This window comes from Amblyomma americanum, chromosome 2, assembly GCF_052857255.1.
Source record: "Amblyomma americanum isolate KBUSLIRL-KWMA chromosome 2, ASM5285725v1, whole genome shotgun sequence".
Taxonomy (NCBI): domain Eukaryota; kingdom Metazoa; phylum Arthropoda; class Arachnida; order Ixodida; family Ixodidae; genus Amblyomma; species Amblyomma americanum.
In genome coordinates this window covers 102,220,835-102,248,100 of record NC_135498.1, presented here as the reverse complement: position 1 = coordinate 102,248,100, position 27,266 = coordinate 102,220,835, and the positions used below count along the sequence as shown (strand labels likewise).

At 45.1% G+C, this 27,266-nt stretch overlaps 1 protein-coding gene across 2 annotated transcripts; it reads left to right on the top strand.

Moving 5' to 3' along the window:
* The first annotated feature begins 544 nt into the window (after positions 1 to 544).
* On the top strand, positions 545 to 26,924 carry LOC144118883 (evasin-1-like). 2 transcript variants are annotated; one of them, XM_077651666.1, is made up of 7 exons: positions 545 to 913; positions 996 to 1,070; positions 13,400 to 13,435; positions 18,161 to 18,211; positions 21,822 to 21,871; positions 24,871 to 24,939; positions 26,628 to 26,924. In XM_077651666.1, exons 2-7 carry the CDS (start codon positions 1,028 to 1,030, stop codon positions 26,820 to 26,822), a joined length of 444 nt encoding a protein of 147 aa, XP_077507792.1. In that variant the 5' UTR covers positions 545 to 913; positions 996 to 1,027; the 3' UTR covers positions 26,823 to 26,924. The 2 variants fall into 2 exon arrangements, with proteins under 2 accessions (XP_077507792.1, XP_077507793.1); XM_077651667.1 differs by having other exon boundaries at positions 546 to 779.
* Positions 26,925 to 27,266: the final 342 nt, after the last annotated feature.

The following is a 27,266-nucleotide window of genomic DNA, read 5'->3' as shown; positions in this document are numbered from 1 at the left end:
TGACCAAACCGCCAGCTTCTGACTCGTGTCTGCTACTAAAGAGCAGAAACTGTAAAAAAAAATTAAAGTGTCCTGATTCATTGCCTACTGCAGTTGCCATCACATGTGCCATGTGCACCTTAATCCTGTAGTGTCTATCGATTTGTCGCACCGTTTTAGTTATTTAGGTCGTGAGCCGGCGCGGGCTTGCCGTGCATTAGCACTTTGCGACAAAACTGAGTTTGCTTGTTTTCCCGGTTCTGCCAACCGTATAAAGCTGCTCATAAATATATGTTCGCAGTAAATATCTGAAACGAAAACTACCCAGCTGGATGTCAAGAAAGGAGTCCGCAGCACCACATTTTTTCCTTAAACAATTGCTTACGTCGGCAATGTCTCACTTCAGCGATCTGTTATTTCGGTCCTGTAGAATTCTCCATCAATTCTGTCGGTCGCATGTGTGTTCCCGGGTTCACGCCTGTCGTCATAGCTCGATGCACGCAAATAAAAAAGGCATCAGCTTGAGTAGGCTTTCTTGACAGCCGCCCTTTCGATATATAGAAAATATAAACAGTGCGCAGAATGAAACATAGCAAAGACCAGATGTCTACACTGACATTTCAAGAAGCTGAGGTCTCTTTATCAACGCCCGGCTCAGCGAGATTCCGGTTATTTTATTTTGCGATAACTTTGTCTGATGTGACCTTTCCTCGTCTCGTTGTGCAGAAGAGCTTCGATATTTTCTTTTCGCATTGGTTTAAAGCTCGCACCTTCACTGTTTTGCGACGAAACGACTAAAGGTATTTCGTGCCAATTCCTTTTACTCTCATCGCTTGTAACTTTTACATAAAGTATTAAGTTTTTCTTCGCTGCATATGTGGTGTTCGCAAATGTATAACTGAACGTCTTAGTACCAAGAGTATTTACGGCCGATGTAAGTTCTGTCTAAGCTTTTATGATCATTTTCTGATGAAAGTGTTACTTAAAGAGTACGCTCTTTTCGATCTTAATTTCAGGTGTGAAAGAAAACCTGACTCCGGTGAATGCAATGACATATGAAACTTCATTCGCCGTTGTAATTTTCCTGTGCGGTAAGTTATCTGCATTCTTTTTTCAAGAAAAAGAAAGGCAATTTCTTGAGTAGTTCCAGTGTTATCAAAGTCTGAACAAAAAACTGTGGACCGGTAGCCCTCGGAAAAGCTACCGTGACGGTTGCGTTGCGCCATCTGCCGAATTCTTTTGACCATAATGACGCCTTGTGAAGCACGGGCAGAGTTCGGGCAGGAACTTCACACCGTCTGACAAAAGCTTACTGCCGTTGTTGCTGGGCCGTACTAAGATGAAATCCAGACATACTTACCAGCAACTATTTTTGGCTGCCGCCATTAATTTTATGCAGAATATCAGGGAATGCAGTATCCGGTCTCTTGAGCGTCCTACATGCAGAAAAAAAACTTGATCTATGAGAAATGCTTCTAAAAGTGAAATAAAAACGTAATATTAATTTTTCAGAAAAGATTATGACCCATACAACCAGAGAAGTGCATCCTGTTGCCTTCTTTGTTTTCTGTCTAGTGAAAAATGAGATATCACAGACTCTGGAGCCATTCTATCTTAATATGCAGGAGAAAATTCATCTTCTTCCAACCCTGTAGACGATATGCGATATGCGCAGAGCCATCTCTTGGTGCTCCGAGAAGTAGACCTGCCACGTTTTATTCGGTCGAGGAAACGAAACCACTGTGCAGCGTTAGGTCAAAAAAAGCTGCGCCTCGTTTGAAACTTGTAATGCCGATGCTCTGCTCCCGTACGCTATGCACTCTGCGAGCATACTACGATGCGTACAGGAACCACGTACCTACAGCTCCTGGCATTTTTTTATTTTCGGCTAACTTTTAATAGCATAAAATGTCATGCGAGGTATCATGTCAGCACGCCGACTGTGCACAACTGTCGCTTTCTACGCTTATTTTTCACAAAGGTTTAGAGGTAATTTGCGCTTAATTTAAGATGTGGATTAGAGTCTTTGTTTTCTGTCATCAAAACTAGGAGCCGACTTCGTGCATTTAACCGACAACGCATAGTCGGTGGGACTTGAAGATATCGACACGTACTTCAACAACGAAATAAAGGACGCAAAATTTTAGTCGGCCTCCGCCTGTATTGCTCAAGAATGTAGTCAAGTAGCGAAGAAACGCTTTCATTAATTTATCGGCAAATCGCGGCCGCCGGCACTAAGTGAGCGCAATTTATAAATCTTGGTCGCTCGTCCTGTGTCGAACGCAGTGCACTCAAAGAACCATGCGCCGATTACTGCTTATGTTTATACGTGTTCATTTTGGTTTTTCCAGCGCTAAAATACGTTTAGAAGGACAGATCTTTCGACAGTGGAGCTGTTGCAGGGCGCAACGCATTGTTTTCCTCTAATTTCTTGCGATCGCATCCCTTTTGTTTACTTTGTTGTGCGCATTTATGCATCTATGTGATGTAAAACAGACACGTCATAAAAATTGGAATGCGAATGTATCATTTTTTAGCATTCCTGCAATTGAGTTCTGCGGCAACTAAAATCTGTCCAAAAAAAAATGGGATAATTTAGCTGTTTTATCGTGAACGAGGGATAGGTCACAAAGTACGACTGTGCGATGGAAAAGTTTGAAATCTTCTGATTTTATTAACGCCGTAGAAAGCTGCAACACCTTGCTCCACGGTTTCAATGTAGCGCTAGAAGCTAAGGCAGCGAAAATCAACTCTGGCAACAGTTAAGGTGTCCGCCGAGATGTGAGACAGACACTGCGCCACTTTCTTCCCCCAACAACCAATTTTAAACGCCGCCGGGCTCTGTAACGGTGACATTTGAAACCGCGGGATGCGCATCGCGCATTGAAATTCAAGGAATGTCATTACGCTTCTGGTTCAGGGACTTTTATGGTTACACTGCAATGCACACAGCCGATAACGTCGGTGAACACTATAGTTTGCATTGCCTAAGAGTTCGTCCGCTCCAGGCCGACACATGTATACTCACCGCAAAACACACTAGAACAGTGCGGTGAGGAGCTAGTTGGTACGGTATTATGGAAACAATAAATAACCGCGAAAAAAGGCCGATAAAAAATTGCCTGAAGTTATCAAAGCCTTGGAAATCGCGAGCTCAGGGCCTGACAAATGTGTTAGCGAGGTTTCCATACACTTGTACCGCATGGAGTTGGAGTTTCTTGGATTGACGAGATGATTATGGCTTTTGTCTTTGTGGTTGGTGCGCATGCGCTTTGCTGTTGAAGGAAAGAGACGTTGGTGAAATAAATCAGTTGTTAGTCTGCGCTTGTCTCATGTGGTTCTTCTCTCTTGTCCCGTCCTTTTTGCGCAGTTATTCATTGTTCCCATAAGGTCTCAAAATAACTTCTCGCAATACCATACCAGATGAATTTTCGTTCATTTAAAACTAAAATAGTGATGATAATGTGCGACGCTTGAACTGATGCTTAAATGTCTGCATTAAAACGACCGCGGCAAAATTTCAACTTTCCAACATACATCCTAGTGTCTATTGCTATCATCAGCGCCAAACTTCAAGCGAAGCTCAGTACCCCGTAGAAGTATGTTGGCGCTGGTTAAAGGGACCTACATTTGGTAAAAGAATTTCAGCGCAAGCGGCGCAGCTGCGGAAGCTTCGCTTTTGCGATTCCACTCGAGGGATTCATGAGAGCTTCAATGCCACAATAAAAAAAATGACAGCTTTATCGGTATCCAGAATGCACGCATACAGGAAACGACGCACCAGCTCGAAGAGCTCAACCGAACAAAGGTGGAAACAGGAAGCTACGGGAGTGGGTTCCGGTGCCGTCTCCTGAAAATCGTCTGTAGCACAGATCGTCCCGAACGCGCAGAACGTGCTCTGCAATCCCGTGCTCGCCTCCCCAGCGAGAATGTCGCAGCGTACGTCGGAGACATGACGAGCCTTTTCAAGCGCGTGGGCCCTAAAGTGTCCAAGGGCAAATAGGTGCGCCACGTCATGCGCGGCGTCAAAGAGCAAGGTTTTGCGGGCTATGTCCGAAGCCGTCTGCAAACTGGCTCTGAGATCCTCACGGAGTCCTCCACCAATGAGAAGGCGCTTCAGCAAAGAGCTTCAGCGTACGGTCGTACCGTGATCTCCACCACCGTTTCCGTTGAGGCCCCATCGCACGGAACCGACCCCGTTGTATAACGGGAGCTCATCCGTTCGATTGTGCGCGATGAATTCCGGCAGCTACACGGCGTATCTCGAACGGCCCCCAGCTCCATAGCGAGCGTTATCTGAGAGGAGGTACAGCAGGCCGCCCTTGCCCCTCGATGAACCTCGCCCAGCCCCTTCTCTTGTCCCGAATGGCTGTCGTCGCCTCACGTACGCCGAGGCACTGCGGTGGCCTGCTCCCGCTTCGGCGTCCTTCGTTCAGGCTAATGTCGAGATGCCGCAGTCGCCTGCCCCATGCTGCAATACGTGGAAGATAACCAACCGTGTGCGCGGAAAGCTGACGTGTGGCGCATCCCCGTTCGACGCCCATTATGCTTTCACTGAGGAGAACAGGGTCACCTCTACCGGTGTTGCCCCTTCCACCGTTTTGGTCTCGAAGGCTTTCCCGTCGATTCTCCTCGACGCCACTATGGCGAACGACCCGGGGTCATCGAGGATTTCCTTGAAGAACAATGCTGGCTTCAGTCTCGTCGGCTGCTGGCTCGATTCGCGTCGCCAATGGCCCGGTCATTTCCATCAACTGCGAGTTTTTCCCGGGAAGCGCCGGGCCGGTCTTCCAGCCCCCCGCGGGAAAAGTGACGCCAGCGACATTCAGGAGTTGGCTCGCTGGACATGGCTGCGCTGGCGCCCCCCCCCCCCCCCCCCATCGACGCGGACACCGCATGAGGAAGAATCGGTTTTCGCAGAATCGTTTAGTCAACCTTTTGAGCGCCTGCAGACGGTCCTCGATGCCCTTCGTTCATCTAACCTGACACTGAAGCCACAAAAATTCCACTTTGGCTGCGAAGAACTACAATTTCTCGGCCATGTCGTCAGCGCCGCCGGCTGGAAGATAGACGTCGATAAGCTTGCAGTGGTTGCGGAATTTTAAACCCCGTGGGACAAGAAAGCTGTTCGACGCTTCTTCGGACTGTGTAGCTGGATTGGCGTTTTATCGAAAATTTCGCTTATTTCGCGGAGCCGCTGACTCGCCTCACCCGCGACGCCACGCCTTCTGTTTAGATCCAGGAGCAAGAAGCGGCTTTCGCCGAGCTACGCCTCCGTCTTCAAACGCCACCCGTCCTTCTTCATTCTAGATGAGCAGGATGACACTGAACTACACACCGACGCCAGCATCATAGGCCTCGGCGTGGTTCTCGTGCAACGAGAAGATGGCGTTGAAGTAGTAATCGCTTATGCCAGCTGTACATGTCGCGCGCCTAATATACTGCTTCAAGACATAAAAGGAATGACTCGTCATTATTTTGGCTGCTGCAAACTTTCGCCCTACTTTCACGGCCTTCCTTTCAAAGTAATCACTGACCACCGCTCCTTGTGTTGGTTGGACAACCTGCCTGACCCATCTGAACGCGTGGAGCGATGGAGCCTTCGCCTGAAAGATTTTGACCTCATCATCGTCTTTAAGTCCGTACATAACCATGAAGACGCCGACACGCTCCCTCAGGCTCGTGCCGAAGTCGCTCTCGCTGCACGACGGCTGTTGTTTCTTCGGGGCTGTCAATTTTTCTAATTTTTCAACCCGGCATAGCGCCGATTCATAGTTTGGACCCCTCGTTGATTATTTAGGCCAACCAGGCACATTACCGAAGTGTTTTTCACACCTTTCGTCTTTTTCATGAAACGAGGCGTACTGTACAAGAACCTTACTTCCAATTCATGAGCTTGCCTTCTCGTCGTCCGCACAACCCTTCGAGAGGAAATATTTTCTGCGTGCTACGACTAACCAACTTCTGACAATTTGAGATTCTCCCACATGCTTGCGAGAATACGCCACCTGTTCTACTGGCCCAACCTTGCCACTGTTGTCAAACGCTATGTCCGGAGCTATAGGCACCGGAGCTATAGACAATGTCAGCGCCGTAAGGCCCCAGCCTCAGGGCCTCCTACAACCTATTGCACCACGACGTGCCCCGTTCGATCAGGTCGGCATGGACCTTCTCGGCCCTTTCCTTTTGTCCTCGGGTGACAACTGCTGCTTCATCGCTGCCACTAACTATCTAGAAGCGTAGCAGACTGGGCGAGTTGGTGTTCCATGGTAACAATACAATTTCAAACAGCGCTAGACAACAGGACCAGAAAGAGGAGGAGACAAACACGGCGCTGAACTTGCAACTGATTTATTTGAAGCAGGAAGTCAATTTATACATACAAGCACGGGCGCACACGCGCCAGGTCATACAGAGAAGATCAGATACACACTCACCAAAATGCCACCATACACATGTGATGTAACTGCCGTGCAATCTACCCTTTATGCAGCAATGACATTTCCTTCGCTGACAAGACTAAAGACGTTTTGCTAACGCAGCCATTAGATTTTCTGGTGATATGGAATGCTTCGACGACTTCTCTGGTGGTCTTGTCACAATGAAAAAATAACAATTCTGTATCGTCAAAGAAAGGTACGCATTTACAAAAACTGCAATGCTTTGCCAGGTTAGTGTCTTCTCCAATGAAGTGGCATGCTCCATTAGTCTAATGTTAATGCAACGGCCTGTCTGGCCTATGTAAGTTAGACCACAAGATAAAGGAATTTGGTAGACCACGTCCTTCTTGCAACTGATGAACTTATTGCTATGATTTACCTTGCAGACAGTACTTTGTTTAAAGCCATCCTGCTTCCTCTGAACTGCTGCCCCTATCTTACCCAGCTTATTAGGTGCAGAAAAAAAAAACGACCCTCATGCCATACTTGGCCCCTACCCTCTTAAAACGATGTGACAAGGCGTGCACATATGGCATGACAACTTTTTTCCGGCCAACATTTTCTTTTGTCCCGAACATTTCAGCGCTTTAATAATCTTATTAGCACCAGCCACAAGTATAGAATCTGGAAAACCAGCCTCTCTGCATCTCTGGGCTTGGACTGCCAGGCTACTGGACATTTGATGAAAACACGATTTTTTGACAGCCATACCAATACTACCCGTCACAATTCCGAGTTTGACAAGCTTAGAGTGGCAAGACGCATAGCTCACTAGACGTTTTTTCACTCCTGGGAGCGTAGCGCCAGCAAACATGGTCAGACAAGAAGGTCAAATTCAAATCTAGGAACTGTAGGACGTTACTCTGAGGGATCTCATGTGTAAAGCTCAGTCATGACCCGTGCTTAGAAAAAACATCTAGTATGTCAGGCACACATTCTGCACACTTAGACCGAACTAAAACTAGGAAATCATCCACATACCGAAAAATTCGAATATAACTTTCATTTAAGTCCCTCTGTACTTTCTTATCAACATAACTAAGAAAAATAGTGCTAAGTATTGGGGCAATCTTGGAACCAATACACACTGCCGATTTTTGCTTGAAAAATTTAGCTTCCCACTTTATATAGGCATTCTCTAAATAAAAGGATAAAAGTTCCAGGAAAGACCCCCTAGAAATGCAACAATCATTTTGGAATGCACACTCATCGTTTTGGTCTGAGAGTCTGAGTGTCTGAGTGTGCGCCCGTGCTTGTATGTATAAATTGACTTCCTGCTTCAAATAAATCAGTTGCAAGCTCAGCGCCGTGTTTGTCTCCTCCTCTTTCTAGTCCTGTTGTCTAGCGCTGTTTGAAATTGTATTGTTACCAAGGAACACCAACTCGCCCAGTTTGCTACGCTTCTACAGTTCATTTCTTGTACATGGGCTTCTTTTATGTGTCAGAATATTGATCTGTCAAGTCCGGCTGCACTCTCGCTCATCATCGCCGTGTGTATCCGCCGAGCCCGCACCGCGTCGTGGCATTGCCGTTATGATACCTGCCCTCCGGATTTACAAGAGCTTTGTGGCTGGCTACGTCCGTCTACAGGGCACAACAGAAGAATGTGCAAAATTCTCAACAGTGAGTGGTGGCGCCAGGCGAGGCTGTTCAAGGACTTACTTCGGACCAGATGCCGAGGCCAGCGTGTGTTCCGCGAGTGGTGTGTGACCATTGATCATCTCACGGAATTCCTTTGGAACACGTTCCGACCAACCCTTGCGAGAGGCACAAGAAGAACGCCTGCAGAAGGAAAGCTGTTGGTCCTCGGGGACGCCGTTTTGGATTCTAAGCACGAAAAGACCTTGCGCCTTGGACCTAAGTTCAGCCTCGACCCTGGTTTGAGAACCGTTGAAAAGTCTGCCTTCGCCCATAATGTGTCATATAAGGCTCAGCCTGAGGACAGACAATGGTGTGTATCGGAGTGTGCTGACGTTGTGGCCAGTAGCAACAGTCCTAAAGTGCGTAGCAATAGGTTTCGATTGCTTGTGAATTACCTGTGTGATGTCGTGCAATCCGACAAAGAAGGCTACTGAAATCTAAAGTCTGACGAAACCTCGTCTGGTCGGGTAGAAGATTCATGACTGAAGAAAAAGGAACGCCGACCAAAAGGTTGTTGTTTAAAACGAAGACGTTTCGGCTTCCATACGGAAGCCGAAACGTCCTCGTTTTAAACAACAACCTTTTGGTCGGCGTTCCTTTTTCTTCAGTCAAAGAAGGCTACTTTGTTGTACTTTCCGAGAACCAGTTTTCCAACAAGGCACGTGAGGCAATAGCCAAACATTTTAAAGTGACTAATAAGGATCCGGTAAAGAATAAGAAAGAAGCTGTTTCATTATTGAAAGGCATGGGGCTTGTAAGTTTGGCAAATAAAGTTAAGGATGCAGAGCGCTCTTAACTTGAAATTTTCTTCTCGGCAAAAACACATAAGCCCAGCGTGCCTTTTCGAGCAATAGTCTCTGAGCGCCTAACTTGGCAAATAGTGGTATCATCCTACCTCATAAGTATTTGACAGCACTCTCCGTGGCTGACCCATTTGTTGTGCCAAACTCGGAGGCAGTTGTAAAGTTTCTCTTGAAGGAGAACCCGGCTTCTTGCTTTGGTTTTAGTATAGTCGTAGTCGATTTATTTTATTCTCTTCCCCATAAGCAAATTCTTCAATGCGTTCAGAATTGCATCTCAGACCAAAACGATGAGTGTGCATTCCAAAATTATTGTTGCATTTCTAGGGGGTCTTTCCTGGAACTTTTATCCTTTTATTTAGAGAATACCTATATAAAGTCGGAAGATAAATTTTTCAAGCAAAAATCGGGAGTGTGTATTGGTTCCAAGATTGCCCCAATACTTAGCACTATTTTTCTTATTAATGTTGATAAGAAAGTACAGAGGGACTTAAATAGAAGTTATATTCGAATTTTTCGGTATGTGGACGATTTCCTAGTTTTAGTTCGGTCTAAGGGTGCAGAATGTGTGCCTGACATACTAGATGTTTTTTCTAAGCACGGGTCCGGACTGAGCTTTACACATGAGATCCCTCAGAGTAACGTCCTACAGTTCCTAGATTTGAATTTGACCTTCTTGTCTGACCATGTTTGCTGGCGCTACGCTCCCAGGAGTGAAAAACGTCTAGTGAGCTATGCGTCTTGCCACTCTTAGCTTGTCAAACTCGGAATTGTGACAGGTAGTATTGGTATGGCTGTCAAAAAATCGTGTCTTCATCAAATGTCCAGTAGCATGGCAGTCCAAGCCCAGAGATGCAGAGAGGCTGGTTTTCCAGATTCTATACTTGTGGCTGGTGCTAATAAGATTATTAAAGCGCTGAAATGTTCGGGACAACCCCAAAAAAATGTTGGCCGGAAAAAAGTTGTCATGCCATATGTGCACGCCTTGTCACATCGTTTTAAGAGGGTAGGGGCCAAGTATGGCGTTAGGGTCGTTTTTTTTTCTGCATCTAATAAGCTGGGTAAGATAGGGGCAGCAGTTCAGAGGAAGCAGGATGGCTTTAAACAAAGTACTGCCTGCAAGGTAAATCATAGCAATAAGTTCATCAGTTGCAAGAAGGACGTGGTCTACCAAATTCCTTTATCTTGTGGTCTAACTTACATAGGCCAGACAGGCCGTTGCATTAACATTAGACTAATGGAGCATGCCAATTCATTGGAGAAGACACTAACCTGGCAAAGCATTGCAGTTTTTGTAAATGCGTACCTTTCATTGACGATACAGAATTGTTATTTTTTCATTGTGACAAGACCACCAGAGAAGTCGCCGAAGCATTCCATATCACCAGAAAAGCTAATGGCTGCGTTAGCAAAATGTCTTTAGTCTTGTCAGCGAAGGAAATGTCATTATTGCATAAAGGGTAGATTGCACGGCAGTTACATCACGTGTGTATGGTGGCATTTTGGTGAGTGTGTATCTGATCTTCTCTGTATGACCTGGCGCGTGTGCGCCCGTGCTTGTATGTATAAATTGACTTCCTGCTTCAAATAAATCAGTTGCAAGTTCAGCGCCGTGTTTGTCTCCTCCTCTTTCTGGTCCTGTTGTCTAGCGCTGTTTGAAATTGTATTATTATCACTAACTATCTCCATCAATATGCCGAGGCCAAATCCTTACCTCCTGGCACAGTGTTCCAGGTTGCAGATTTCTTCATGAACCACATCGTGCTTCGACATGCCGCTCCGACCTGTATCATCAATGACACAGGAACAGCCTTTTACATATGATATCCGAAAATTTTCAGTTAGCGGTAGGACCAATCGGAAATGAAAACCAAGGACAGAGAATAAACACTATTGCTTAAAAGGAGACCGGAGCGGATTGCGGGTGGGGTCTTCAGTCCAGGACTCCAGAAGCTTCCGCCGACGCTTTGGCGATCGGCACTAGCGCCTCCTGGTCTTCCAGGAGCCGCTGGCTAGCGTCGCCTCCCACACCTCCAACGTCGTGCTGTACGGCTTTAAATGGTTAGTACATTCGTGCGGGCCAGTAGGTGAGGCCTCATGGAGAAGTGGAGCCTCAAAAGAAACAAGTGCAACATAGACACAAAGGAACAGGACGACGTTATTTGAGCAGATGGTTATGTCATACGCACAGACGGTATATGCAGTGTTGGAGAGTGCAGAAAGCTTTTGGGCGAGAGGGGCCATGGCTAGCAAGGCTGATAGGTCAGCACTTTGTGGAGTGCCTTTGTCATTTGTTGCGAAAGGAGACGATCTGGTAGATCCGATGCCTGCGATGGTTGTTCGGCCTGTGAGCAAGGTCGAGATATATTTTAACATGCGAGAGCCTCCTTCTCATTTACTTATTTATTCCATAAACGTTATTGAAGAAGACGTTTTAGGCACGGGTTGAGGTAGTGTTTCCCTCCCCGCGGTGGGCTCCTCTTCTAGGTCCGACGCCAGGTGGCCGACTGACGATGTCGTTCGGCTACCTCTTCGGCCCGCTCCGTGACTGGGAGTTGAACCTCTGGGTCTGAGGTGAGCCGGCGTACTTGAACGTCTTGCAGATCTATTCAGCATCGTCGTGTTTTGGGCGAGTTGGTTGTTCATAAATGATGGAAGTTTTGCGCACATAACAGCATGAACAAGAAAGGGGACACACATAGACGACCACCACGAACGTCAATGTCCTTGAGTCGGAGCGCCACCTGGTATTCCTTAGTTTTGAAAAGATGCGAGCGCGCACAAGCACATCCGAGCACACCAGGAAATGTTCGAAGAAGCGGGGGTCACCGCGAAAAACATGGATGTTTTCTTCAAGGGGTACTCAGTGCCGTGTCTGCTCATGGGCGTCCGGAAGTACCTCCTAGTTTACGTTGCTGGCGCCGCAAGACTTTGTAAGGACCGAAATAGCGACAAGAGAGCTTTCAGACATGCCACTCCGTTGAAAAAGGGTCCACCCCAAACCTAATCGCCGAGATTGTAGAAGACCTGCCTCTGCCGAAGGTTGTACCTGCGCGAGTCGATCATGGTGCTGTGCAATACATAGGCGCGCGAGTTATGTTAACCACGCAGTTAACACCTGTTCTCCAGCCGCCACGATGGGCAGCGACTTGACGTAGGTAGTAAGCGACGAAGACAATGCCGACGACGCTGGATTTTCTGCAGAAGGGGAGCCGGGGCTTATATGCATGCATAGAACGACTGTAATAAACACTGTCTTATGTAACTCTTGCGCTTCGTCTGTGCCGTGCAAACACGCACAACGCACTGTACACACTTGATATACCACATTTATCTCATAGAATTATCATGAATGACAAAGCATAACCAACAATAAACAATGAAAAACAATGGCCACATAGCGCTAGCGCACCTGATTCGCATTTGTAATAAGAATTTTATTTTGCGGATTATAAAAAATTATTGCAGCCAAGAGCTAAAGGCAGATAAGACTGCCTGACGGGGTTCTGGGCAGCTTGTAAAGATACCAATATCGCTTTTCCAGTGATCTCAAATGGTTTCCTCATGTTACAAATATTACTAACGATTCTAATCGCACTCTTGGCTTCCTTGTACGTAACCTAACTCATGCGCCTTCTCACGTAAAACAACTAGCATACGTAACCCTTGTGGTGCCCAAGCAGCAGTGCGCATTATGGGACCCGCGTTGCAACAACTTAAGAGCTACCATTGAACAGATTCAAAACCGTGCTGCCAGATATATATTTTCTGCCTACTCGCGCGATGCAAGCGTCACTAACCTAAATATGAAAGCCGGTCCTCCAAGCCTACAAGTGCGCCGAAAAATATCTAGACATTGCTTGTTTCACAAATTCCATCATCCCTTATCACCTAGCCCTGCAGTCATCATGCCAATTCATCGGACTTCCAGCCGCATCACCCACATCATGGCCCCGTCATATGCCCGAACAACAACGCATTTCGACTCCCTTTTTGTAAAGACTGCCATTGACTGCAACGATCTTCCCGCAGACGTTATCCTTCACACTAGCACCAGCCACTTCAGAACTGCCATCGAATTATTTTTCTGTTATTTCATGCCTCGCCCACCCCTTATATAATACCCCGCCACCATAGGGTTTTTGAGGCCTAGAAAATAAACAAATAAATAAATACAAAATACAGGAACATGGTTACAGCAACCTAATTTGTCCTAACTATGCAAATTGACGGTAATTTTTTCTCCATATAGTTAGTGTCATAAGAAGGTTTAGGTAATTTCCACCGAGCATATTTCCCGCAACGCTCCGACTCATTTCGTGTCTATACCTGTATTTCAGCTCAGCCAGCAGCTTTTGTCCTTGTTCTTCACTGTTTTGTTTTTTAAGCGTCGGTGGTTATACTACACATTGTTCGAATTTTCACTTGAGGCATAATTCCAGAATGTTGTTTGTAGCTGTGGTGAGTACTCGGTGGATGCCATGCTTACAATTATACTTATTTTTAAGATATACCGTCGCACGGGTTTTTTTTTTTCAGCATACCAAGTGGTGGTCGGCTTTTCTGGAAGTGAAGGTAAGAAAACGAAACTTCACCTCATATTTATGACATCTAGTGGCTTGGTGGAATTGCTATGCCAGGAAGTCACTCGCAAAAATTGTATTAGATCGCTTCATGACTGTGCCCTTAATATTTCAAATTGAATGAAAGTTTGAACAGAGCCCAATCGTTTCCCACCAAAGGGCTAGACTTCAAACGCTTCAAGAGGTCTATGGCGAATTCTCCCCGAACTCCAAAGGGGGTAACTAAATATAAGAGTTGCTTTAAAAGTAACACGTATGACAAGGCATGTTTATAAGTTGCCGATTTATCAATCAAGCACCTGTGTTGAGTTTTACTGCAAGCCTTATCGTTATTAGAAGTTACTTCTACACGGCAACATCGCGGGCAAGGCGTACGACTGAAGCCGATTGCGCTTATAGTCCCCTCGATCAAATGTTTCAGCAGTGAGCAGCAGGTACCATCGCCGAAGGGAGGGCAATGCGCACCACGGGACCACCTATTAACATACCTGAAGTTTCCTGAATTTTTAACTCTTACATTCCCAATTCTTCTTTCTGGTGCGAAAGCGCTACTTCTAGAGTTCAAAACGACTCATCGGTTTTTGTGAAGCTTAACCTTAAGGATGACCTGATAGACAACTAATAGACTAAACTGGGATGCCCACATCGATATTACTTGCGGGAAAGCTCTGAAGACTCTATGGTGTTTGAGGCGTAAACTGCCGAAGGCCCCAAAATACGTGAAACAGGCAGCGTATAAGGCTTTGGTGCGGCCTCGTCTGGAATATGCCTGTTTTTTATGGAACGCATTTACAGCCAAGAATATTTCCAAAACAGAACGAGTGCAGATAATCGCAGCCCGTTTTATTTGCGACCGATACAAACGAACAGATAGTGTAACAGCAATGATCAATTCTATTGGCCTAGAATCTCTCCAGACAAGGCGCACTGAAGCTAGGTTGAAATTTCTGTACCTAATATATATGATATATAATATATATGATTAAAATAAACACTCATGATTATATCACTCCTGTTTCGCGAGCAAGTACGCGTTATTACCATGGAAATATGCTAAAAGAACTTCGTGGATATTCTAATACAGTTAAACACCCATTTTTGTCAAATCGATTACAGAGTGGAATGAATTGCAGAATTGTGTAGTGAATAGCAGGAATGTAGAAACGTTTGTTGATAATTTGAGAGCCTTTTGTATGTGAAACCCTTGTTTTTGTTTTTTTTCGCATCATCTGTTTGCTTTTGCACAACGCTTGTCTATATCTTGTTTATTTTTTACTTTTGTCTGTGCTCACCCCTGCTTGGAGCCAAGTGACTCCTCAGTAGTAAATAAATAGAAATAAATAAATAAAAAATACGGCCGCGACTGGAATTCAAACCTCCGGCGGCGCGAACAGATCAGCTTTGCCGGCACGAGAGCACTATGCTATCAGCGCATTTTTGTATTTATTGCCTGTTTTGACAGTTTACAACAGATCACAAACATGTTCTGCGCTACATTCACAAACATCAAGAGCGGACATGGGTTTCACTCACGTGAGAAAATCAAAACTGTTTCATGGAACACAAGTCTTCCATCAATTCGATAACTTCATCTCCAAACTATGGCTCCTTGTACACTTCACGCAGCTTAAGTTTTCTTTGAAGTAATCTTGGACACACCGTGCATCCTCATCGCAGTGTCGTACAGCCATCCTGCATCGCCAAATGATGTGCTGTGCTGTGTGCTGTGTGCTATCGCCGCAGCCGATCACGCCTCGTGTTAAACTGCAACACACTCTCGCGCTGTGCATTGATCATCGTGTTCTTCATCGACTAATACTACTAATACTACTATCAAACTAATATTCGCGCTGTCAGTTATGTGGCGGTAGTAACAGAGAGCAGGGCGGAAATTTGGGCGAGTTGTTTAGTTCTCATCAGTTTCCTCACAGCGCAACAAGAACGGGACACGAGCGCTTGTTAGTGTCATTCTTTCATCTCGTGTCCCGTTCTTGCTGCGCTGTGAACAAAATGAAGACAAAGAGATGCGCACTTCAAGCGTTGGCGTGGGCAGTGTTGTGGCAGAAACACGGCACTAGAGTAATGCACGTTGGTGTTGACAACAGCTGCAGAAACGCGTTACTGGAGCTTAGACCGCCAGAGTAGATTGGGTGATTTGGCATTGAGAATGAAAACGTTGAAGACGTGCATAACTGGCTCCGTGGGGCAGTGGACACCTCAATCGCGCTTTCAGATACGTGGCAGTGGTGTCCACCTTGAAAACTTGTGCTTTTTAACAATATTTCGTGCTTAATTTGCCAGTTTTGTTTCTACAGAAGCATCAGTTGTATAAACAGCAGCAAAAAAAGGTTGCTGCACATTCCGCCCATGTAAATGAAACAGTATTGTTGGCGACAGCATGAAGCAAGGCAGAGGTATTTGTTTCCTTCATCTTAACCGGAACTAGCCAAATTTAAACCACTGCAGATCCGCAAATGTTAGAGCTAGAAATTTACGTGTCAAGCATTATTTGTCTTGCGTTTTTATTTTTTATTCAACAATACACCAATCGGTCGGGCTCTCCACCGGCATGAAACAGCGTACCGAGCCACGAAAGCATTTATAAACGAACTGATGCGTTTTAATCGCAACTTTTCTGTGAACGCCGCGGTAACATCGTTGTGCTAAGGAAAACGGCACGGGCACACAGCTACAGCGGCCAGAGCTTAGAAAGATGTAAAGAGATACATCATCAGAAGACGAACCTTTGGAGAGAGTGTGACAGTGCGCGGCGCGTCACCGGGGGGTCGCTACCTCCGGCGACATCTTCTCTGTGTGGGACCCCGGACGTGCTTGAACAACAGACTGTATGGCGCCATGAATCTCCTGGTGCTGGAAGCCAAGGCTCATTACAGACGTGAAGGTTGATAGCCTGGCCGTCACCTCTAAAAGCATTCAACTGGTCAAGCACCCCTTCCCCCCCCCCCCCCCCCCCCCCTACGGCAAGAGTGAGAGTGGCGCCGGCACGGTGAAGAAAAGGCTCGAGCCAGTGGAAAATGCGGGGGAAGACGGCCAATGAACGAGAAAAGAAGAGAAAAAGTTACTCAGTTTTTGTGACGAGCAAGGCCAGAGGAAAACAATAGGCATGGTTTCAATCTGCACTTCTTTCGCGTCCCTTTCTACACATGCAGCGCATTTTTTTTTTAAGTTAAAAATTTTTATTTGGAAAACTGCACAAGATCCGTCGATGTTTTCACTGTGGGTGGACAGTTGAGCAAGCAGGACATTATTTACATGACAGAGCTCATTAGCTATGCGATTATGTGGTCAAGATTACCTAGCCAACTTCTTATATTTGATTTTATGGGGCAAGATTATAAACGGAACTGAAGGACATCAACATCGAAGGTGACAGCAGTTTTTAAGTATTCTTAATTGCAATAACATATCGAAAGTGAATATTACATATTTTAAAGCTCGCTGCAACCTATCTAAACATGGGTAAGACTATATGGGGATAAAAAGGGAGTAAGCGGTCCTTTAGCGTGCTTCTTTTAGAGGCAGGGTATGGTGGCTAGTTCCGAAGTAGATTTCGATCACTGAATATACAGAATGCTTACTCTTGGGAACGGTGGTATATTCCCACAGTAGAGAATAGCAACTGCATGCAGTTACCAATGGGAAGAGGCTTTTAATATTGCACCAGAGTTTCTGAGGTCAGTAAATACAGGAGACTGAAACCTTGGTAAAATATTCGTAAATGCTGGAGTTTCGCAAATTTTGAAGAGGGAATCTTCTTTCCGTTTCCAACTGTAAGCCTTCTATATTTTTAATGTTAGAAACCTGGGCTTGGGCAGCATACCATATCACTAAAAGGGAGTGCGCTATAGGGCTGCTCACTCCATTTTCACTCTGCTCGTGTACAAAGCTTGAGTTGGCGTTCGCCCGTTGCATATTAATAAAAAGATGTCACTGCGCGTAGTACCATCGCCGAAATCACGGTGACTGCTTCTACGTCATAAAATATGGGAACGGCGCCTGTGTTTGCTGCATTAAAAGTGCGAGCAAAGCCACACTGAAACTGTGAAATGCGGGGAAGCCAGCTCAACGAGTTTTCATGTTTATCGCGAGCTTTCAATCGGGACGTTGCCGCACATTGCCGGTAAAGAAAATTTAAGCGCTGTGCTCACCTTCTATGTTGGCTACCTCTAGCTTAAAAAAATAATCTTGGCACCTAAAATCACGTAGAAAAAGTTTTTAGTTACTCTTCGTTAATCAAACTTCTAAATATTGAATTCTATAACCTAAACAATATTCGCCTTGCTGCAAAATCCACCTGCACTCAGCGCACCGACGTATATCTCAGAGTTTTTAAAATAAAAGTTTCTAAACGTTAAAAGAGAAACACCCAATAATTTACCAGCTCCTGTGTCTTGAAACAATCATAAACGCATTAAAAACGAATAAAGATGTACGGAATCATTAGAATTCTTATCACGAAAACGGAGCTATGGCAGTCACTTTTCCGTGATTCCATGAAGCAATGCCTTCTTACCAGAAAATTTTCCTATCACGACTGATACAGCACAATTGCATAGGATTGGGCATTCTTTTACCTTATTTTTCTTTCGATTCCTAATTTCTTTTTGTCCTCTGTTTTTATGAACATATAATAAATATAGTTGTTATAGATCTGCAAAAAATAAAACATTTTCATGCGCTTATTTTCTGGTCTCAGGGTCCAACTCTTTGGAAATAGAGGTACTTTCGTATGACGACGACTGTTTGGGTAAGTGCTCGCGCATCGGGGAAATGTTATTTCCACTTTTGTCTACCTCAAAAAGGCACGACCACCCTCTCAGAAGCCAATTGGAACCTTACATAGTTAGTTATATGCTTAAAAAGCCCGGAATTGGTCGGGAATAGTAAAAAAAGAGTGGTCGCTCTCAAAGGGCATGTTCCACACATTCTCTCTCACGTGCGTGCGTGCGAAAACTTCTTCAAAGCAGACTAAAGGTTCTGACTCATGTTTTACAAAACCATGGTGACCTGCAGTACGCTTTTCGCTAACACCTGATTTGCTGGCAGCAGTTGCACTATTTTGCGGAGACAAACTTACCCTATTCAAATGCGGTCGTCTGAGGTACCGGGCCTTAATTATTTGTATTCTGAATTGACCACTTGCGCTCAATCCGCTGGACCCTCGGCCGCTGCTTTCGGGGGGACATGCAAGATATTTTTATATTCAGAGAAGGTCCCTATCAGAAAACTGACCTATCAGCATTACGCGCTAGAGTTTAATAAAAAGAACCTGCAATTTCGGCAATGCTTAGAGATGTGAATGGCAGTAAATGTGGAATGACATATTTCACGAGGTTAGGAGCCCGAGTCAGGCATATAGAATAATAACAATGAGCCCGTATTGCGTTCCTGAGGCGTTTCTAAACAGAAGTGGCCACGTGGTGTGTCCCTTGATGGACGAAGATCAGGACTCGAGAAACGCAGCGATATTTATTGGCAGATAACGTTTTGGGTAATTAAGATGAAACCTTGTGGGGCTAGTGTTATTCGTGGGTGGCTATTAAACCTGCTCGTGATATGAACTGTCGTTGCTAAGATTTAACGTCAAAAGGAATGTTACATCTTGTATATTATATCTTGAAGGTTCTCACTTGTACAAGTCAATAATCGACTTGTCATCACTATCGGCCAAAATCCACTGCAGCCAAGAGTGTAATAATCTTACTCTTAACCACGAATAAAATACCAGGCTTCCGGGCACATCATCGTCAAGATGCCTCTAAGAATGTTAGGTTATTCCTGTAAACATGCTTGATCAGGTCTAAATTAGAATGTGCATCCGCCATTTGAAATCCACAGTAAGAATACCTCATCAGATCACTAGCAGAAGTACAAAACCAAGCGTCGGATTCACATATTGCTCCTACTCATACAACAGCCTTTTGTCCTTCAAAATACAATCCTAATTAGGCGGTTTTTCCCGCTATCGCCGCTTTTAATTGTAATATGTGCCAAATACAAAATTTTGTTATTTTTCTTTTCAGACAGGAAAAATACATCTGCGCACTCCGTCACTCATGTCTCACTATATCGGCCATCTGCTAAAGGTTTAACATCAAAATGCCCTTACAACTATTTTTTCCAAGTCATTTTTCCTTCAACCAGATAGTGACAGGAACAGCCTTCCCCACTTAACTGCCGACGTCACCTGCCCATCAAACTTATAAAGTCAGAGCATCTTTTATCACGAAAAAGATCCTTAGATGATTGTTCTATACGCCCCCATTTCACCCTGCCTGCAAAAAGGAGGTCTTTGTAACATTAAAGTGAAAGGGGAGCAATATAAACGACAAATTCGTCCTGTACTTTCGGTTATCACAGTAACTTGGCAGCAAACTGTAAAACTTCAGGTGTGATCACAGTAAGCAATGCAGCGAAATCAACGATTGCAGACAATTTTAGAGACTCACGTTAACAGAGCACGCTTGAATACAAGGATAGCAAGAACGGATGACGCTTTAGCTCGAACTGGGAAAATAAAGCGCACGTGGGCAAGAGATCTGATGCGCAAAACAGACAACTCTTAGCGCTTATTCTTAAAATAGATACTAAGCAAACAAAAGCTATGCGGGAGTGCAAGATAATGCAAGTGAGTCAAGAGGTCAAGAAGTTCACAGTAATAAGGCAGCCACAGCTGACCCATGAGAGGGTAGCTGGAGATAACTGGAACAGTCATTTGTACTATAGTGGAATTCATTCGGCTGATGTGCCATTTGCAAGTTTCTACTCCATCTTGGGGGATTCCGCTAAACATCTGACAGACACTGGTCCCGTTTCCAGTTATTGAAAATTCGCTGTCGCCCTGCCATAAGCTCGCCGTCCGGGTTACTCAGCTGGTAGAGCGACTGCTTTAGTGAATGGGTGGTCCCGATTCCGAACCCGGCACCGAGACAAATTTTTAAGTAAGCACTTTCTGAGAAAGCTCTACAGCTCTCCTTTGTAGTCGTATGGCTGCACTTTGGTGGACGTCAAAGAGTGATTACTCTCTTAATTGCAAGTTTACATGTATCGTTGACGAAGGCAAGGCATGCAGCGCACTAGGTGGGAAATGGAGATCAGAAAAGTTTTCTAGGGTCCCGTGGCTGCGGCTCGGGCCGGACAAGGCCAGTCAGCCTTTTTCATATGGCCGCTCTAGGCATGTGCTCCTCCCCTCCTCCAGCTCCACATGTTGAAAACAAAGCGCCAGCCTACAGCGCATGCGCATATCATGATAGAGACAGGCCGTGCGTCAGATGGAGGCAGCTGTCAAGCACGCACCACTTCGCAGGCGCAGCTGAAATAAGATCGCGCCTGCGTCTCCCACGTGCATTTGTTTTCAACCAGTAGCAGACAAATTTTCGCTACTCCTCTGAGGGCTGCGCATTTTGTGAAAAAAAAAAACGAATCGGAGATTAATAGCAGACATGCTTCTGTCTGGCAAAAGAACTTGGTTAGTGATGATGGTGAGTGTCTGAACATAGATTGCAGCAATGGAGTGGCAATCAAATATTTCTCTGCTTGTGTAACTTTGTTTTATACCTTCTATTCACCCGCCTTTCATCCGCCAATCAAGTTTGAGCTATCAGTCAGACCCCCCGAGGTAAGATTGAAATTACCCATTAATTACATTACAAATGCAGCAAAAGCAGGAGTCTAGGAAGAGGTTTTCGAATTTTCTTATCCGTGGAAGCGTGCAGAGTTTGTTTTTCCTGGCCTTGTTGACAGAGTTATCTCGAATTGTCCTGTTTCTGTGCTTACAAGGCGTATGTATTTGCGCTCAGCTGCCATAATCCCATTAATTGAAGCAAAACAATAATATTACCTCTTAACCAATGCTCGCTCGTGGATTGACTCATAATACTGCGCTTAGGGCGAGCAAGTAGGCCCGTGGTTCAATATTCAAATAGTGATTTTTCATCCCTCATAACGCGACATTTTAGTAGCTCACCTTTAGTTTTCGATTTAAAACTTCTGACACATAATCATTACAAAAATTACGTTTCTGCGACGGATAGGGTACTCGGCACACACGTTTTCAAGGAACAATGCGAGATGCCTCCAAATGAAAAATAATTAGGGAGACGCTGTTTGTTAAAAGTGTTAGGCGACTGGCTAAGGTGTTCATTTTGCTACAAAGGGCTACATAATAAGACTTTCCGAAAGCTCTCTTATGATACTGGGTTTTAAATCCATTCTTACTGGAACAGTTCCTCAGGATATGAGACAGAGGTTTGTTCACATCTATGACAGCAGCGTATTGCTTACATTACGCGCATACCGATTTCTGCACTTTTCACTTGGCGCGCTTATGTGCTTCATTTTTACATCTCTCTCTTCAGACGACAACAGCACTTGCTTCATACAATCACTAAATACTACGGGAGAGCCGGTACGTTGCCTTTTTTGTGGTTTGAATTGTACAGTGCGAACATTTTATAATACTGCCGCGTCTGCAAAAATCGCCACTCGGCGGTTGATCGGCGCGAAGCCCGTGCGCCACGCTGGTGGCCTTGGTTGAGAAACTGAAGTACCGCTCCTGCCACCTCTAGTTACTGTAGCCGCTTCTCGGTGCCTCTCGGTGTTGGCGATCCTTTGCCGTCGAGGCCTCGAGCTTCCAACCGAAAGTACTACGTGACAGTATATACCGCCACAGTTTCTTTGTCAACAGCACCAACTGTTAGTGTAAAAATGTTGTTTTCAGAATACAAGTCCTTCACAATGTTAGAAGATGTTCAAATAGAATATAGTATTCAGGTTTTCATAAAATTTGCATTGCTGGCGTTTCCATCTCTCGTACGTCCTTAATCCACAACATTTCTGAATTTATATGGCCTCCGACCAAGGAAAATACGAAAGTGAGCCTGATCGTGTTGCTTTGAATCTATAAACAGAAATCTCATGTAGTGTAAAGCGCATCAGAGCCTTGGACGCGGACTTTGCGTCGTCGCCTTCTCTCAGTATACCTGTAAATACTGCTAAACAAAACACATGCCTTTTACAATAATTTACGTTGCAAAACTCCGTGACTGTGGAAAACAATTAGCTGTACATCAACAGAATAAGCGGGCAGGCAAGGATCAATGGAAGGAATAAAGCCGACAAAGGTGGTTAGCTTCTTAGAAGGTGAAAGAAAATTTATATTTCTCCAAGTAGATAAAAATGTACAGTCTTTGTCAAATATAAAGCCAAAGTAGTTTGTTTCTAAGCTGTATAGCGGGGCTTGTAAGTCATTTGACAGTCCTAAGCTTGGGAGGGTTGAGGACTTAAGTTTCTTCCGCCTTCATAAGTTTAGGGTCCCTGAGTAAGCAAGAGGAGTCGCGCTGCAGGGCTCAGAAGCCGAACCCTTGGGCTCTATACTGTTTACAGAGACTGTACAGCGCAAACAGACGCGGACACAAGGAAGACAATTCCGTCATGAATCCCCAACATGCCCAGACTGCCACCTTATTTCCTGACAGAATTTGTCTCCGACGAAAGGGAACAAGAGACAGCTGTATAGCTTTTCACTGTACTCTTTGGCTGTGTTTAAATAGTTTCTAAACTGTAATTGCTCCTTCTAGTGAAATGTACAGCACTTTGAGGAATTCCATCAAATACCTTCGTCTAATGGTGATCTTAATCTACAAAAGCGATGCAGACGTTCAGACTAGGAGCCCTTGCCTCTCCAGGACCACAGAGACAATCTGATAATCCGTATTCCACAGTTTACACTTCGTTTCGCTCAAGTTTCGGAAAATACAAAAAATTGGCTTTTTTGAGGTAGAAGAGCCCTTATCCCACATAGCATTGTCAGTGGCGTAGTGAATCAGAATACAGCTAAGACGTTCTGCCTGGGAGTCCAGGTAATTAATTTTTGAATTGTTAGCTTTTAACTATTACTCTTCGGCTCCTGGTTTAAAAGAAGCGGGTGGACCTCCCTAAGTAATACCCGTATGCATGTTGAGAATTTAGAACGCATGTTTACCCTTGCCGCCTTGGCTCAAGAAATTTGAACCGTTTCTCGCGCCATTCGAAAATCGCTCGCCTCCGGAGAGCGACGGCGATGTCCATCAAATTGCGTCACTCTGTGGCGCTCATGCCACGTGACAACCTGCCCAGCCCACTTTGCGATGCTCATCGCAACTTCGCTGCTCCAGCGCGAGTGAGGCAGAGATTGTCACCTAGCACGTGCGCCATGTAGTGACGCGATTTGATGGCCGTCGCCGCTCGGTCTCCGATGGCGCGCTATTTTCGAGTGCTGCAATGGTCCAAGTATGTTGAGCTGTGGCGGTGAGGTTAACAGCGTTTTAGAAATTGTGAATGCTAATACGGAAATTACTTAGAGTGTTTGGCCAGCCTCTCAATAAATAAGGAGCTGAACAGTAATAGTTAAAAAGTCAGCCATTTAATAATTATCCAGACTGCTAGTTAGCATGTCTTAGCTGTATTCCGATGAACTACGCGTCTGACAACGCTATACAAAAAAAGCATTATTCGAACTCAAAAAACCTGCTAAAATTTGCAGAAAGTCTTAGGTTAGAAAGCATGTATATAGGTTCCCCTGCTGAAAAGGATTGAGGACATGAATGCTACGTCCTGTCTGACGTAGGGCAGGGATAGGGGAAAGTGTGAAATCGTTAATGCGTCTGTGGCATTGTGACAGTCACTTCAGGTGGAACTGAATAATAAAACTTCACTATTCCGCCGCCCTACGGGAGCTTTAAGTATTGCTCTCAGAAATTAACCGGCGATCTTCATCGACATTCTTCACACCGAATACTTGTAACGTGCTAAAAAATAGCAGCTGCTAAACGATGCGGGCCAAAGCTCAGTAGTTTTGTTAGTCTCCTATCCACCACTAGTCTAAAGGGTACGTCGAAAGCTGCATGCTGCGGTTTTCAAACGTTTTTTTGTGACTTCGCAAAGGTTTTGCAGCTCATGCACAGGCAGGCTCAAGGGAATTGATAGATTGTCTTGACTGGAACGCTCACTCCCAAAATGCGCCGCACTGAGTTCGAGGCCATGGGTTCAACCCTGGCCCCCCTCTGTCACGTTTCGAGGGAGCATAAATGTAAAAGCGCTGGTACACTGAAATTTCGATGCGCAGACTGATCTCAGGTTCACTTATAAAGCGTCTGTAATTTTTATTCTCTCGGCTCTGGCACGAAAAAATACATAAGCCTCTATAAATTTGAAAAGGATAAAGTTTCTTTCTTTTGGACTGAATACATTCGGAAACACCAGTCGTGTGCAGCATATTTGGCATTAAAAGTGAAAATGAAAACCTAAGCCAGCATACGTCTAATGCGAATATTAAACCTACGACCCTGCACTTTTTCTTTCTATGCATCTCCATAATTCGCGCAAGCATGTTTGTCTTTTCTGACGTGTTCTCTTTTTTTTTCACAGCGTCCCGTCGGCTGCGTTCTCCATTGCGAGAATTCGACAAAACACTTACCAAACGGAACGGAATGTTTAGTAAGTAAAACTTTCTCATCGAGAAGGATGCATAAAGCAAGAGGTGGCGGAAGAGAACGCAGCAATTAAAAATTCTCCAGCAACCCCAAGTTTTTCGATCGAGAGCGAAGTGGTTAGGCTCTCGAAGCAGCCCGACTGCTGGTCCTCATTGCGACGCGATGTGAGCCCTGGCCACGTATTGTAGTGTGCAAGTTGGGCTGTGCGCGACAGATTACAGTATGCACTTAGCACTATATTACAGCCTTCTTCAGTTTTCATAGGTTCACACACTAGCCCGCACGTTGTGAGGTCCTGTGCTACCTCACAGGAAATTGCGCTCAGCTAGTGTTAGAGATGTATCGCGTCTATGACAGTTTCCACATGTGCTTACGTCAGTGGTTCTACTCCGTGCTATCGGTCTGTCATCCTCGCTCGCTCAGCCGTTAGAGCTACTGCCCCAGTATGGCAGCATCCTGGTTATGATCCTAGCTTGAACTTGCGCGATTTTGTCTCGAGCTGCCCAGATCTCCTAAAGCACTAGTGGTTTCATTTGTAGCCAAATGCTGGACCATCGGCGGCATTCTTCTACTTCAGAGCTCTATATACGACGTTCGGGGGTGCTCAGAACATAAAGAAGTGATCGTAACAATGCGATGTGTACAGCAGCCGGCCGTGCATAAATACCAAAGGTCCCTCTTGCCCATTGCCAAGTCCGCTTCAGTCTCGTCGGTCTATATAACATGTGTTTCAGGGAAGGTGATCAGTAATATTTGAAAATGAGGTTTTTCAGTTAATGAGAAGCTTTTTGCGGCATAGTATTAAGAGTGTTAGCACACGTCAAAACACAGGCGGTGATGTTAACTAGTGAAGTGATTAACTAAATTCGAACAGTTAACTTTCTAACTATTATATTAAGGGACCACATTACAATTAGAGATTTGTAGCTAGCCGTTATTAATACCGTACCAGTTTTTACAATTTCTACAATGTGATTACTCTCGGCACTGTGGCTATACAAAATTTGACTATTACGACTAGCTACGTGAACTGAAGGAGTTGCTTTGCCTGCATGCTTTTCGTAAGTGCGTGTATTTTTTCACGATGTAGCCAAACTTTGTCGAGCCACAGCGGCGGGGTTATTGCTTTCTCGAAACTCCAAAAGCTTATATGGACATTACTAACGACAGGCTACAAGTCTGTAATTGCAAAGAGGTTCCTATCAGTAATAGTTTACTCAATCAGCTTACTTGTTAACACGACTCGCCTGTTCTTTGCCTTCCTCCAACATTGGTATTAGTATGCCGCAGAAAGGTTCTCAATACCTCAAAAACCCTATTTTTAAATATTAGTGATCATCTTCCCTGAAACGCCTGGCATAGGACATACTTCAGACCACTTACTCTCTGGCCTGCACGACCACCCTGGGTAGCCGGATGTTGAAATCCGATTGAAAGAGTGGTGAAGCCATTATGTTTCTCGAAGAAAAGTTGTTCCGGAGCCCAGCACTGTGTGCCTTGCAGTGACACCTTGATTTAAAATCACGCTTGCAATTTGTAGTAATAACTAGCCAATGGCCACAGCGGCGTTTCGCGCTCGATGCGAAAAATCGCTGCCACTAATCTTAGAAAGCTTTAAGATAATTTCCAAAAAAAAACAAAGTAGTTTACGCAGATGTAAGTCCGTGTTAATATGATCTCTCTTGCTTCCAGGGCATCCCAGGGCCAGCAGCACTGAAAATGCAGTACAACGTCAGCTACACATGCGCTGTCGGCTTGTGCTTTGCAGGCGTCTGCGAACGCACTGGCCTTGGGATTGGTTGTTGGCATGACGAGCCGCCGCCAAATTCTACAAATGTTACCACAACGGCTCCTACGACCACAACTGCATCTACGGGCACTGGATAGTCTTCCTACAAAACAGTCGTAGAAAACAGTCCTAATAACCCTGGAAGTTTGACCTTGATTAACAAGGAGCCCGCATTGAAATAAAGGCACCTCCAAATTCAATAGGCGTGGAAGCCTTTTTATTTCTTTTTGTTGCTGGAAGGGCGAACAGCGTGTATGTCGTTGCGGTCTAGGCTTGACGCGACGTGAGCCTGCGCCACCGCTATCTTCATTTGCGGGTAAGCCTCCTGATAGCACAACGAGCGGCAAGGACAGGCTTGTTGCTTCTGACAAAAGCAGTTCATATAGCCTGAACCGGAAATACAAAACAATAAGGAATCGTTCGAAATGAGAAGCTATGTGACCGGCCTTTCGAAATACCGTGTACAAGCGTGAACGACACTATAGAACTTGAGCTCCGCAGTTTTTTAACGCGACAGCGTTAAGGCTGTCGTTCTGCAAACA